At 40.5% G+C, this 15866-nt stretch overlaps 1 protein-coding gene across 2 annotated transcripts in view; it reads right to left on the bottom strand.

Annotated features, from left to right (window-relative positions):
• Positions 1-12497, bottom strand: part of GLRB (glycine receptor beta) — a 72359-nt gene extending 59862 nt beyond the window's left edge. Inside the window, exons 1-2 of one of the 2 annotated variants that reach the window (XM_074376599.1) lie at positions 12373-12497; positions 10348-10498 (exon numbers count right to left, since the gene is read on the bottom strand). In XM_074376599.1, the coding sequence (XP_074232700.1) occupies positions 10348-10469 (122 nt within the window). In that variant the 5' untranslated portion in view covers positions 10470-10498; positions 12373-12497. Of the gene's footprint in view, positions 1-10347; positions 10499-12052; positions 12303-12372 lie in introns of those variants that run through there. The other variant, XM_010955486.3, reaches the window with a different exon arrangement.
• Positions 12498-15866: the final 3369 nt, after the last annotated feature.

The raw sequence follows: 15866 nt of genomic DNA, 5'->3' as shown, positions 1-15866 counted from the left end.
CCCCAATTTGTGAAAAATCATGCAGCTAAGAACGCGGACGATCATCATTCCACACATCATTCTTTTATTTGGGAGCACAATTACACACTCACATCTTGATAAGTCAAATCTGAAATCAGATTCCTTAGCAATTAAGTTGCTTAAGAAATAGAATTTTGTGCCTTCTTTTTCCATTGGCCTGAATATAAAGGTACCAAAATGATCATAAATAAAATGTGACTGCATCATAATATATACAGCTGGAAGGAAGGAAGGAATGAAATTAGGAGACTACTGAGATTAAACTTTTCCCCATACAAATGAGAAAAATGAGATCCAGATAAATTAAATAACTTTTTGAAAGTTGCAAAGCCCAACAGCCACAGTTCTGAGATACAGCAGTGCTCCTGTATTAGAATAAATACTCCTAACATAAATAAATTCTCCTGTATTACAATGCCTTGTCCATCACGATTAAGCAGACAGACCAAGGGAATTTTAAACAATACCTGTTTAGAGGTGACCTTGTTTAGAAGAGGTTGGAAGTGACCTCTAAACATGGTCCCACAGAGCCACTGACTCATCAAAAGATTAATTCATGATTTTTTTATATAACCAGTCACCTGTTTCATTCCATTTGATTTAGCAACCATAAACAGAGCTCAAATGCAAAGAAGTCTGAAATAGGCAGAATATGAAACTACACATATATGAAAATGTATATATGTGTATCTGAAAGTTTGTGTGTATATATATCATCTGCCTACTTCAAAATCCTTTGCAGGAGAGCTTCATTTATTCTTACTGAATGAAAGTGTAAATACTATGAAGAAAGCAGAGAGACAGCAAGAGAGATCATCTCATCTCAAGCATTTATAATTTGAGAGTTAACCCAATATATATGTTTCAACTAGAAAATAAAAGACATCATAGAAAGAGTAGTAATAGTAAGTCTAATCAATTGTCAAAATATCCACTATGGACAAAAAGGATCATAAAGGACCAAGAAAAGGGACTATAATTTTAGCTCTAGTCATAGGTTCATGAAATCTCGGGGATGAAAAGAACTTATAAATTCTGCAAGTTCCCAGTGATGCTCGATTTGGGTGATGTCCCTACCCAAGCTGTGCTCATCACTCTGCTGATAAAGAACCTCCCACGGAATTCCATTTTTTTTTCCTTTGGGTGCTGATATCCTAGCCTTCAAAGCTGAAATAGCTTCCTCTATGTTTCTCTCTTGGGTCTTGACTCTGTAACTTGAGGTCTTACAAAAGAAGTCTAGTTCATCTTACAGAAAAACTCAAGAGGTGACTACTCATCTATTCTTTAAAAAAAAAAAAAAAACCCACCGTACAATCCATTAAGCAACAGACTTTCATGTTCCTGCCAACCCCAATCATGATTCTCTGAACAAACTCCCACGTAATTCCAACTCTCGTAAACAACGGCAACCAGAACTCAACGCGGTGTTCGGGGTATGAGATACCCACTGTGAAATGAACACTGTTTCCTCTTTAAACACTGCGTTTCCATCAGCGTCCAAGACCTTGATGTATTAAACAGCCACAGCATGCTATTCATTTGAATTAATCTCATTCTCAATGGAAACTTCTAATCATTTAAGAAGTTCCTCATAAGGCAAGATGAGATGAGCCCTGAGGGACCAGTAAGACCTGCAGAGGTTAGGCAGGAAGCTGTCATTCTAAACATAAACAGGCTTAAATCATAAACAAGGAGAGCTCAGCCTTTCTAAACTAAGACAGCAGTCTTCCGTAAACCTCCGCGGGTACATTAAAGAGCCCCCTGAAAATGAGAGTGAAGAGTCTGCACCAGATCCACTAGGCAATAAAAGGACCTTCCTGGTCTGGAACCTAATTTTAAGAAGATGAAAATGGAAACAATATGGAAGATGAGTAATAATGAGCAGAGAAAAAATAGGGCAAATAATTAGGAAACGATTGTAACAGGTATGTTGAAAATGATGGCAAGTGGCAGAGCAATGAACACGACGGACATAGGAGATCATTTTAAGAGAAAACAGGTTCCATTTACGTTCCACACCCGAGCGTCCAAAATAATGAGGATGCCGATTTCAAAACCTGGGAAATTATTCGGGAAAAGATCATTAATTCAACTGATTGCAAAATAACAGCACGCCAGTTAATTAGAATTGTTCAATAGGTAGCAAGAAATACATAACCTAAACAATGAAAAATCTGACCTGGACCTGTTACGGTAATAATAATACAGGCGATTTTCCGTTGTATGTGTTGTATAGAGTATACATGTCCTTTTCCAGTCAGCCTTTCATCTCTCGGCCAAGGTCTCTGTCTTGAACATTTTCACTAGGAAGTAAAAAACTGGGACTAAACTAAAATCAATCCACTCTACTAATGAACAGTAGGTAAGAAAACCAGAATAGGAAGAAGATGGCTAACGTTACACTTAGACAACACACGATGGCTTTGATCACTGATAGCAACCCTACCATTCTTACTACAAAGAACTGATGTGCACGAGGGCCACCATTAAATGGTACAATCTCTCTCCGAGGGAGTCAAAAAAATTTCTCATACAGACATCAAACACATTTATACACACACAACTTTTTCAGGTTGTGAATAAACTAATATAAAGAAGTCATAGTGTTTCCCAGTATGCACACAGAACCCGAGTCAAAAGTTCTTATATCCTGATTTTAAAGCTAGAATATTAACAATTTGGAGGAAAGATAATTAAGATGATAAAATAAATACACGCAAACCTGACCCCACACTAATATAACTAAGAGCAGCCCTCATAAAACATCTTGATAAATGCTGGAGGCTGTGGAGCCCCCCTGCACTGCTGGTGGGAATGCAGGTTGGTGCAGCCACTGTGGGAAACAGTAGGGAGATTCCTCAAAAGACTGGGAATAGACTTACCATGTGACCCAGGAATCCCACTCCTGGGCTTGTATCCAGAAGGAACCCTACTTCAAAAAGCCACCTGCACCCCAATGTTCACAGCAGCACTATTTACAATAGCCAAGACATGGAGACAGCCTAAATGCTCAATGACAGACGACTGGATAAAGAAGTTGTGGTATATTTATACAATGGAATACTATTCAGCCATAAAAAGGACACCATAATGCAATTTGCAGCAACATGGATGTTCCTGGAGAATGTCATTCTAAGTGAAGTAAGCCAGAAAGAGAAAGGAAAATACCATATGATATCACTCATAAGTGGAATCTAAGGAGCAGGAGGAGAAGAAGACAAGTGAACTTAAATATAAAACAGAAACAGACTCAGACATAGAATACAAACTTGTGGTTCCCAGGAGGAGAGGAGTGGGAAGGGACATACTGGGAGTCTAAAATCTGTAGATACTGACAGGTATATATAGAATAGATAAACAGGTTTATACTGTATAGCACAGGGAAATACATACAAGATCTTGTGGTAGCTCATGGTGAAAAAGAATATGACAATGAATATATGTATGTTCATGTATGACTGAAAACTTGTGCTCTACACTGGAAGTTGATACAACATTGTAAACTGACTATAACTCAATAAAATAAAATTTTTTAAAAAAGAATCAATTAAGGGCTTGTGATTAAGCTTCTTTATACCTAGGATACAAGTCTGGGCAAAAATGGGAGAATGTAACTTGTAAGCATATTAGTTATACATATTGTAAGCTATCAGATGCTTGACATTCAAACAGCCCTCAACAAATAGTAGAAGATTCCCTAATCCAGTGATGGTAAAAATGGCAGCATTGCCAACAGAGGTTAGAGACTGGCCAAATTTGATATTAAAAAGTGTTATTATGTCTGCTGTGAGCACAGAGAGAAATGACAAATAATGTTTTGGGTTTTGTTGAGATAGTTCCGTTTGGTTTTGGATTTTTTAATTCAATCAATAAATTTGGGTGTTTGAGATTTGCAAATGTTAACCACTATATACAAAAACAGATAAAAACCAAATTTCTTCTGTATAGCACAGGGAATAATATTCAATATCTTCTAATAATCTTTAATGAAAAAGAATATGAAAACAAATATATGTATGTGTATGCATGACTGCGACATTGTGCTGCACACCAGAAACTGACACATTGTAACTGACTGCACTTCAATTATAAACAAAAAGAATTCTGAAAGTGTGTTTTAGTATGTTCTGGATTCATATATAATAGACCTTAAAATATAAATCCATAAACCTATGTGCTCTCCTTATAAATCATGCAAAGCATTGACTGGATAATTTATATCTGTCATCTCTCAGTCATTATTTCTTGAGACTAACAGTACCTTGACATATTTCTTCTGTTGGTTTAGGTCAGAAAAGATTTTCTAGCATTGAAAGAGATATTCAAAAAATCTGATACTTGTGATATTCCAAGAAGTTCTACCACTGCATAATTTTAAATCCTTATTATTGGACCAAGATATATTTATCTTACATGGGAGAGCGTTCCAAGGCAATGCACCAGAAATAAAGGCTGATCTATTTAAATCTGGATGGAGAGAAAAATTTTAAAAGATGGTTTTTCCATATCATTCTGTTATTGGCTAATCATGAGGCTGTCGTCAAATACAATATATTAGAATCAGAGAATCTTAAAAAAAAACTCACAAATTGAAATGGCCATAAATACCGCTATCTGGCCCAAACACCTATTCTATGCTCAAACTTTCTGTGAAACATGCCTGCCAAGTAACCCCCCATGTCGAGTGCTTGTAACCACTGTGAGCTGTGGCCTCAGTGCACAACCTCCCTTCCCCGGCAGAACTCTACTAGAATGTTCTTCCTGATCTGAAGCCAAAAATAGCCCTCTACCTGGTTTCTACTCAACAGTCCTGCTTTGAACTGGTGGTACCAAGTCTGCTTCCTCATCTATGTCACAGTTTTTCAAAAATATTGAAGATAATTTTCATACATCTCAGATCCTTCAGCTCTTCCTAATATGGCATTATTTTAAGGACTTCAACTATTCTCTTGTTTTTAAACACCTTTGTTGTGGTATGGTTCCTGTACAGTAAACTACGCATATTTCAAATGAACAATTTGATTAATTTGGATAGATGTCTACACCCACGAAACCACGACCACAAGCAAGACAGCTAACACTTCCATCTCTCCCCAAGAGGTGCAACTTTCGAATTCCCAGTTTATCCCTTCCCACCACCCCCAAAAAAGGACACAAGTGACCTTACCTACAAAACAGAAGCAGACTCACAGACATAGAAAACAGACTTCCGGTGGTCTCAATTATTCTTACTTCCCACCCCTAAAAGTACTGACCAGCACGGTACAGAAATCTCTGCAAATCTTGCTTTAAGCAATAGAGTCCTTTGAGCAAAGTCCTATGCTTAACACAGAATTAGTAACATGAAAACACCACTTTCTTTCTTAAGTAACTATATATAGAGAGTTACATACAACTCGGATGAAAACGTATAGTATATCACTACTCATCTGTATCACACATGTATATTATACATTGTATTATTCATTACATCATGACTGCTATGCTAATATTTTTTTTCCAAATGTGCTCTGCCAAACTGTCTTCCCCACACTACATGTGCAGAAGCGATTTCTGAACCAAAGTGCAATTTATACTACAATTTTGTTAGATTCAGCCCATCACTTTGGCCCTTCAAGATCCCATTAGACCCTAATTCTGTCTCACATAGCTGCTGTATGTTCCAGCATCTCATTCTTTGCAATTTGGATGGTTTGTCTGTAGAGTCTTACTTTGGTCATTGATAAGATGTTGAACAGGCACACGATAAGGCTGAAATTTCACCAGGAAACATCACCCAGGTTGAGGATGCTCGACTAATTACCCAGCTGTTAAATACCAAGTGTTCTCTATATTGAGACTATGTCTAAATCCTGTTCATAGAGATCAGGTAAGCTATTTCCAAGCACCATAACAAAATACTGACATAACGACTTACAAGAGTCACAGATCTTGCGGTTTGTATTCACTCTTTAAACAAATTTTTATTGCATGTGTATTTTGTACCAGGCACTGTGTTGACCTCTGGTGACTAAGTCAATGAGACACTGCCCTCAAGAAGCTTACAATCTAGTGGGGAAAGCAGACAATCACAGTTGATGTGACCATATAGCTTTGCAAACAGGATAGGCAATTAGAAGACCAGGGAGGCACAGAGCGTGATTATCTAAATCAGACAGTCAGGATTAGGAAAGGCTTCCCAAAGGAGACAGCAAGGTTGGAGTTTAAGTTGAGTCTGCGGTCACGAAGGAACAGTCAGATTAAAATGTGGGACGCATGAGCGTGGCGTTCTTCAGAGAGATCCGGGCAAGACGTACAGATGCAGGAGTCGACAGTAAGTGGCATGTACAGCTCTGGATCTGAGCAAGGCCACTGAGGCAGGAGTTAACCAACCAAAGAAGGAAACGTCTGGCATCTTGGTGAAGGGAAGGACACCGCAGAGCTGTGAGAGAGCAAGTGTGGATGAGACTTGAGTGAGGGCGTGGGCTGGGATGGAAAGATACCGCTGGAGGAGTCAGAGGCCAGTTCAGCAAGAGTTTTGTGTGCGGATGCCAAGAAATCAGAATCTTATCCAGAAGGCTATGGAGTCCCCCAGAGGGCTCTAAGCATTGGTACAACTTTAGCAGACTGAAGAAAGCACACTGCGGGGTGGGTGTGGCGTACGAACTGGTGGAGGAAGACAAGGAGCTCAGAGACTCATAAGGAGCTCACCAGAAAGGTGGGGGGAGCATAGCAGTGGGGGGACAAAGCAGTGTCCACGTGGGAGGGAAGTGAGGGCCACACTCCAAAGATGGCGAAGGCTGAATGAAGACATCTCGGGGACAACTGGATTTGAGAAGCTAAGGTTGGAAGGGAAGGTCCAAGGGAATCCCTAAGATCTGAGTTTGGATGGCCAAGCAGGTGATGGAATCACGTTTGCTGCAAACGGAAACACTGTATTTGGAGAGGCGGGGAGGACTTCGGAACTCAGGTTTTATCATTTTAAATTAAGATCAAGACGGGATAACCAGCTAGAAACGTGGGGTGCATGGGTAAGGAGTTCTTCAGCGAGGACCGGGCTGGATGGAGAAACTCAGGCATTAACGCTGAAGAGACGGAGTTACAGCCAGAGATGTGGGCAAAACCACTGAGGCAGAGTATATAGAAAATCAGAGGAGAGACCAATAGACTAAGGCCAATGTCAAATTCAAGCTGTGAAATACAAAGTTAAAAAGTTAAAAACACTTTCTGATCTAAAGTTTATCTTGCATTTAGCCATATATACTAAATTTCTAAAATTTTAGAGATCCAATTTATCAGGTGGTCTGTCAGCCTGGTACTTCAGCTACATACCAAAAAACACTGCCTGATAGCATCCATTTACGATTTTCCAGCTTCTCAAAACAATGTAGGTCAAAAAAAAAAAAGTAAAGAGCCAGGAAAATTTGATAATTTGATTCAAGCTCAACATCAACCTAGAACATGAGGGTCCTAAGTCTTTTCTTGTTTTCTCCATTTAAAAACACTTTTCCTCTTACTTACAGTCTTTGGGGGGAAATGTTAGAAAATGGAAAATTTTGGCTCATGTTTGCTACACTTACACAGCACTTAACTGCATGTATCCATCCAACCCTGTTGCTTCGTCAACTCCACTAAAAAAAAAAAAAAAAAAAAAAAAAAAAAGTCCAAATAAATCAAAATACCACTGGGCAAGAATTTCACCATGTTGAGGAGTGCAAGCTAGTCTGTACCTAACTTCCGGGTTTTGTAACCCCACATATTCCTCTTAAGATATTTTATAATCAGCTTATGCAAGATGGGCAAACTGCATCATCCTCTAAGACAGAAATAATTTGTATATTCTTTCACAGCACATTATTATAACTGAGAGTCCAATCTCAATGTTCAAAAAATTTAATATAATGGATCCAACAATAGCCAGGGAAAACCCTAGTCTTCAGAAGTTCCATGATAACAAAATCAAAATTCTTAATAAATGCTCAAAAAATATATAGACAAATCTGACTCTCCAAAGTTCATCTACTTTTTAATAAGTGGATTTTTGGCAGCATCACCATGACAACTGTTAATAAAGCTTTATGTAGTCTCATAGTTACAAACAGTATTATAATAAAGATTTTAAAACTGCAGTAGAAAATTTCAGAGACAAAACTTCAACCAATTACTCAACATATCTAAAACACTGTGATGTGGGCTCACAGATACGGGCCACGCCTCCCACTTGAAGGTTTCCACACACGCCAAGAGAACCTTTTTTGTTTCCCTCTTTATCTACCAGATTTAACTTTAAAAATCTGCCTTCACTATAGACACTGTTAGTATATACAGTTTATACATCAGGCAATTTAGTAGGGTTGTTCTGGGAAGGGACAGGACGTGTTCCAGAAGATTCCTGTAAGACATGTGGTCCTTATAAGATCAACTGTTGACAAATTCTAGACTCGGATTCATGCCGTCTGATGGGGACCGAGGGAAGGAGACAGGTGTCCTGTCAGTTTCCGTATCTAGAGAAGCCTGACTGATCAGAGATGATCTGACGCCAGACGTAGAACCACCATGACACCAAGACAAATACAACAGTAGTTGGTGCCACTATGCCAACATTTACCAAACAAAAGGTTAATATAAGGGGGGAGGAGTGTAGCTCAGTGGTAGAGTGCGTGCTTGGCATGCAAGAGGTCCTGGGTTCAATCCCCAGTGCCTCCATTAAAAAAATTTAATTTAATTTAATTTAAATAATAAAATAAAATAAAATATTGGGGAGTGAGGTTATAGCTCAGTGTTAGAATGCATGCTTAGGATGCACGAGGTCCTGGGTTCAATCCCCAGGACCTACATTAAAACATAAATATATAAATAAACAAACAAACCAACAAAGAAACCTAACTATCTCTCCCCCACAAAAAAATTTAAAAAATAAAGTGACACCAACATAAAACTAAAAAGGTTACTGTAAAGAATATCCAAAACATGAAAGTGTGTCCTCACACTTGGGAAGAGTAAGGCCTGACAATGACAGGCTCCCTAAAATGCTAATCTCCTGGTTGTGGCACCAACACTTTATCAGCAGAGTCGTGAGAGCTGCAGGTGTGGTTATTCCTGAACCTTCTCCATCACACTGCACCGGGCAAGACGCACCGTCCTCTCCACCCCTAGAAGACTGGCCCTGACCCCGGCTTGTGCAGCACTAGAATAAGCAGGGTGATTAAAGCTGAAAATTAGGAGGTATTTCTTAATAGTGAGCTTGATTTAACACTGGACTTTATATGGGACACGATACCGTCCCCAGACCTGCGGTCTCATATATTCATACCAATATCGACTTGGACACACCACCTCTGATGCCCTTCCTTTACAAAATACACTTCACAGAATGTGCCTCCGTAATTCCTACAGAACATCTCTGCAACTCTTATCGTCTACACGTAGACAGTGATGATGCTGGAATAACATTCCCCGAGATCAATGTGGTACTTAAGAAACCTTAATGTAAACATAACTGTAACAACAAATTAATTTTTATTCCAGATCACTGCATATGTTGTAACATTATTACCTAAAATCACATATTTTGTGAAGGTTATATATTTATACACTGTTCAGTTGTTCCCACTATTGGATATTCTCTACTGTTATTCACCAGTAATATTAAACTTTAATTTAAAAAAAAAAAAAAAACAGAGTCCAAAGTATAAAACTTTGGTGTTGCTTTTCTGGGTTGGGAAGGAAGGGGAAATTGGGTGATCTGGATTTAGATTTTAATTTTACAAGTAACCTCAAATTTAATGACATATTTTTTGAGAAATATCCTAATTTTCTAATATAAATCTTTTATCAAGAAAAAAATACTGAAATAGAAAATTGATCTACCATGTGAATTTTCATCTGCCATTCACTAATATGAATTAAACAGACCTTAAAATTATAGTTTAGCTATTTTTAAATAAATTTTTAATGAATTTAATGATTTAATGATTTTTTTAACGAATATGCATTTTTAGGAGTATTTTTTTAGTCAACTTTTTGAACTGCTATTTGCTCAAAATACAGAATCTCAGTATCCAACTAAAGCTGCACATTCAGGGCAAGAAAGAGTAACTTTTTTCCACATTTATAAAAGATGTATACAAATTACCTAAGCCCAAGGCATGAACAAAGCTTGATAAAACTGGGAATTAGCTTTCTCCTTCCCAAACTCTTCACTCTGTCACGTTCTACCTATGAAACAAACGGGTACATGGTCTGATGGGAAGCATTCTGCTGATACGTGTCTCAATAAACCACCTTATTTTGAGCAAAATGCAGTAACGTTTCCCCAGATAAGAAGGTAAGACAGGAAGAACCTACGATGGGCAGAGGTACTGCTTCTTTTTCCCCTTCCCTTTCTTTGAGGACTTCTCCTTAGAACAGGCTTCTTCAATCCACGAGGAAATCAAAAGGAAAAAGACAACCGCCAGTAAAAACTTCATCTTGAAAAGTTAACTTTCGGGAGCGCAATCTACAAGAAAGAACAAGAAAACGTTTACCTTTCAGAAGCAAATGATTAACTCTATGACTCCTTAAGGAGTTTGACCATTACCACCCGGCAGACAAGTGCGTCTGTACATCAAATTCTCTTTGCTCACAGTAAACACATGCCTCCCAAACCCACATAACCATGAGGGCTTTGTAATATTTTAAGCTTATTAAATATGTTATACTGAGTATGATTTTTCTATTCTTCCTCCTCCTCTGGAGGAAAAAAAACAAACTGTAAGTCCTACCTCTGAAGTCCATTTTTAGACTTTTAAATATCATATGTACATTCATGTATAATCATATATAGTGTTTGTGAATTTTTTTACTTGCATAAATCCTATTTGGCCTTTAAAAAAATTCTCACTGCTCAAACCTGTGTGGTATACTTCACTATATAATATGTGATACTTTCGTAGTAAAAGTTAGTTTAAATAGTGGTTTATAGAAAGTAAGACCCCAAAGAGGAATAAAAGGTAAGTATGCAAAATTTCTATCATAGAGTTTATATATATATATATCATATAAAATTTTATATACCATATATTATTATTACAATATAGTATTATATATTATATACTATACAAAATTGTAAATTGATACTGAATTGCACAATATATCAGTATATGCTCAGAAAGATACCAGGAAGGGTGTTTAACACGGTATTGAAACAGTTACCTTGTGCTAGTACACTTCAATTTTTTTGTTTTCTTTTTTAAAGCTCTCTGTTCTTTGAATCTGCATGTATGTTTTCCCCAAAGCAATAAAACTATTCTAAAGGGAAGGACAATTCTAAGTATTAAAGGATTGACAGAGATAGAAGGCGAATGTAGTATCAGAGGGTTTCACTCCCTAAATTGTTTCTATTTATACACACTAAATTTGCAAGTTACCTTTTACCCCTAAAACGTGCATATTGACTGAAGTTAGCTTTCCTCCTCACATGATACTAACATTTATCATCAAAAAGACAATTTCTGACTCCAGAAATTCTAGGCAACACTATATGAAATAGACTCCTCCAGATAATCCCCTTGGCCATATTTTAATAGCATTTTCCTAGCTCAAATGAGAACTATATTCTTGTCCGTCTGGTGCACACACACACAAAAAAAAAAGAAAGAAAGAAAGAAAGAAAAAAGCGGTTTAAGCATCTCCTATACACTGGAATATTTAAACCTCTTCCGCATCCTTCACTTCCAAACCATAAATTCTTACTCCTTCATTGTTTTCTGCAGGGTAAGAGCCCCGTCTACCCCTCGACATTAACTTCATTCCCAGCTCTCCCTTATAATTTTGCTTCTCCGATGTCACGATTTTCACCTCCCTCCTCTCAGGAATTCTTATTATCTCACATTTATCCTTTACAGCCCCTAGCAAACCACGACTTCCTCCCTGGTCCTGTCTCCTGAAGACGACAGAGGGGACTCCAGGCCCACAGCATCCCTCGGTCAACTCAGCACCGGGCTCCCTGCCCCCTCCCACGGCGGCATCTGGTCCAGACACCTTGGCCCGCGGCCGCAGGTACCATGCCCACCTTCACACTCGGCCCCAGGACACCACTGGAGGCCGTCCTGGCGGTCTGCAGGGTGGAGAGAGAAATTCCGTGTCACCTCCCACCTTCCGGAGGGGGCAGCTGCAGTGGCTGAGGGCTCCCCGCAGGCAAAACGACGCCAGCTACGTCCGCGAGCCTCTCCGCACGCCTCCAGCCGAGCGGACCCGCACCTCCTCCAGGGATGCGCGGACATCCCCCGGCATCCTCCTCCCCCTCCGCCTCCCCGCGCCCCGCCGCCGCAGTGCCCCCGCGCCCCGGCCCCGGCCCCGCGCGCCGCGCGCCCCTCTCCAGAGCCGACTTGCCTGAGGAGCCCGCCCGCAGCCCCGTGAGGACTGGCGCTCCGGCCCCGACGCGCCGCTGCGGGGGGAGCGGCTGCGCCCGGATCCCCGTCCGCGTCCCCGTCCGCGTGCCCGTCCCCGCGATGGGCTGACGCGCCTGCTCGCGCCGCCGAGCCTGCGCCGTACGGTCCGCTCCGCGGCGGGGTGGGCGCGCTGCAGGGCGCGGGCCGGGATGCTGACGGCGCGGGGGCCCCGGCCGCGCGGGAGGACGTCCCACCGTCCGCCGTCTCGGGCCCCCGCCCCGGAGGGGATTCTGAGCGTAAGGATGCGGTCCCCACCGGAGGCTCGCTCTAGACGGTGGGGCGGGGGTGGAGGGTGGGGGTGGGCAGGGCTGGCCCAGAAGAAAAAAAAAACATTCAAAGAGCTGCAGTCCTTTATTGTCCGTTTTTGACCACTAGCAACAAAAAGTGATGGAACAACAAATGCCCCTGTTGGACCAAAGCAGACGACAGCCAGTTTCTGGGATTTCATCGTTGGCCTGGTCCGCTGGCATCTGACTTCATCTTGGAGTCTTATTTCCAATTTCTCAAAGCCTGACCTTTCTAAGTGCCCTTAAGTTGATCAAAGTCACGAAAGCCATGTAATCATGGAGGTAATGCTGTTTGAATATTTTTGCATAATTAACACGTGTACAGAACTTTAGTTTCAGAGCGCGGTCGCTGCATTACCGCACTTGGCCCTCGCTCCGTTCATTCCTGGGCAAGTTTCTTGGCTTCGTCCCCATTTTAAAGACGAAGAAGGCGAAGCTCCGGTATATTAAAGGATTAATTTAGGGTTACTTAAGTACCTTGAATAGAATTTACCTGAGACTCAGAGTCTTATTTTAACAGTTATGAGTCAGGTACAATCTCTGCCTTCTGTTTACCAAGGACCCCTTCCCTTGGCTCCTGGGTAACATACAAAGCTTTCCTGTTACCTCTGGACTGAGCGCCTACTTGACTTCTTTTTATTAAGAAAGCAGTCTCAGACGAGCAGTATTACTTAGCAAAGTTTTGCGGACCTATACACGTATTTCTTCACTAGTAAACTGTCAACTCACATCATGCGGGGGAGTGAGCTTTTCCTGTAAGTAACCATGTTCTGTAGGTTTCACAAGATACTCTGCTCTGAAAACCAAGTAGAAGTTAGTCTTTCATAAAATACATTTACATTTATAAGGGAAAAAAATCTCCATTTGTTTGGCTGTCTCCCTCTCTGCGCCAGGAAGAGGAGGCTGACTAAATCTCCAAAAACTCTTACCCCAGGGGGAGGCACAGGATTCAGTCTGCATGACAATCACGCCCTTCTTGACCGTTTTTTCCTGGTAGTCTCCCTGGACCAACTGGAGTTCCTCCGCCACCAACATCTTCTTTTGTCTTTAGTTGGAGATGGTCTTTGAGGCGGTGTCTTGGGCCATTTTGGGGAGTTACTCAGGTTTCTTGGGTGTCTCCCATGCACACAGGTGGTACACATGTTATTAAACTTCTGGGTGTTTTTCCTCCTGTTAATCTGTCTTTTTTTTTTTTTTTTAACTAGGAATCTCAGCCAAGAACCAAGAAGGGTGAGGAGAAAATCATTTTTCCTCCCCTACAGGACAAAAAATAAGTTTCACGCAACCAAGGGAATTCAGAAGCGGAGGAAAACCTGAAACTTAGTTTTCTTGTAATCTTGAATTACTAAGAATGGGAAGTAATAGTAGGTAGAGATTCACGTGATGAACTAGACCTTTCTCCAGAACTCCAGACTCACATATCCAGTTGCCTTCTCGACATCTCACCTTGCAGACTGAACACATTTCATTCTCACCTGTCCAAAATGGAGCCAGTGTTCTTCCCCGCCAAATCTCTTCCCACTCCACCTTCTCTCAGCTGATGGCAACCCGTCCCCCCGGGAGGCTCTGGCCAAAAATCTCAAAGAAGTTCCTAATTGCTTCCTTTTTCTCATTCCCCACATCCAGTCTGCCAGGAAACACTGCATCCTCTCTAACTACTATGTTTACTGTAGGAAAGCCGGACTGAGCCACCATCACCTCTGAGTTGGGTTATTTCAGTAGCTTCCTGCCTGCCCCACTCCCCTGGTATCAACACGGCGGCCAGGTGCCTGTAAGACATGTCTGTGTCAGATGACATCCCTGGTCAGCCCAGACCCAGCAATACTCCTCACGTCACTCAGATGCTAAACCAAGGTTCTCCCAGGGCAACACAGGGTCCCGAGTGCCAGGCGCCCTCCCAGTGCTCTGCCGCCCTCTGACTCTCTCCCCTTGGTCTCTCTGCCCCAGTGACACTGGTCCAGCTGCACCTCCAACAGCCTACTGTCTCTGCTGTTCCCTCTGCCTACTGTGCCCCTCCCCCAGACAGCCGCACATCCAGCTCCCGAACTTCTTCAAGTTTTTCCTCAGATGTCACCCTCTCAAGCGATGTATCAGATATTATTTAAAGGTACCACCTGCTCCTCACCCATTCAAGGACTTCCGATCTCCTTTTACTTGGTTTTTTGTTTCTTTTTCATAGTCCTTATTACCTTCTAATATGGTATATAACCCAGAAATAATTACATTTAAATAGAATATATATAACGTAGAAATAGATTATATATACATATATTATCTATAAAATAGAAATAAAAATAGAAAAAATAAAAAAAGATTATATATAAATACAAAATTTATAAACTAGAAATAGGTTATATATAAATAGAAAATACATAACCTAGAAGTAGATTATATAAAAAATAGAATATATATAACCTAGGAATAAATTATATATAAATAAATAGATTATATATGAATAGACACAGCCTCACTTACCTTTCTAAAATGCGAGCTCAGGGAAGGTAGAGATTTTTGTCTGTTTTTATCCATCGCCATTGCCCAGAGCACCTGCATTTGTGTTGAAAAAGAGAGTAAACCTTGGCCTAGTCACTGAACCTCTTCACATTTCATGTTTTCTTCTTAGTGAAGTGAAAATGGCAAGGCATGGCTTGCAGAATTATTCTAAGGACTGAATGGTGAATTTATGTTAAGTGTCTGATACTGAGAAGAAGGGCCATGAGTAATTACCTCCCCTCTTGGTTTTTCTGTTCACTTGATGGAACAATCACTGTTGAAGTGATGCAACCCTGTGGTACATTTCTTTCTGTTATTTTCTTCCTTTATTTGCATCTTCCCGGAACTATTTTGTGAGGCCACCTCAACACAATCAATTGGAACCCTGTTTCCTGCGCACCCAGCTTCACGTGGCCTAGATTAATTTTCTTTTACTGGCTCATAGAACTTAAATGCTGACCTGAATGTTTTATGTTCGATTAAGAAACCAAATGTTAGAAAAAGAGAGAATTCTCACTAAATCATTTGTGCATGTGACATAAGCATCACTGTTGTCACTGCCCAAACAGCCTTCAAACATGAGTCTTGAATTTATACATTATCTCTCCTCTATTACCTCTCTAGATGAGTCATATTTACTCTTTAATCATAATCT

The sequence above is a fragment of the Camelus bactrianus genome, chromosome 2, assembly GCF_048773025.1.
Source record: "Camelus bactrianus isolate YW-2024 breed Bactrian camel chromosome 2, ASM4877302v1, whole genome shotgun sequence".
NCBI lineage: Eukaryota > Metazoa > Chordata > Mammalia > Artiodactyla > Camelidae > Camelus > Camelus bactrianus.
Note: the sequence above shows the minus strand (reverse complement) of the source record. Positions and strands in the feature narration are given on the sequence as shown.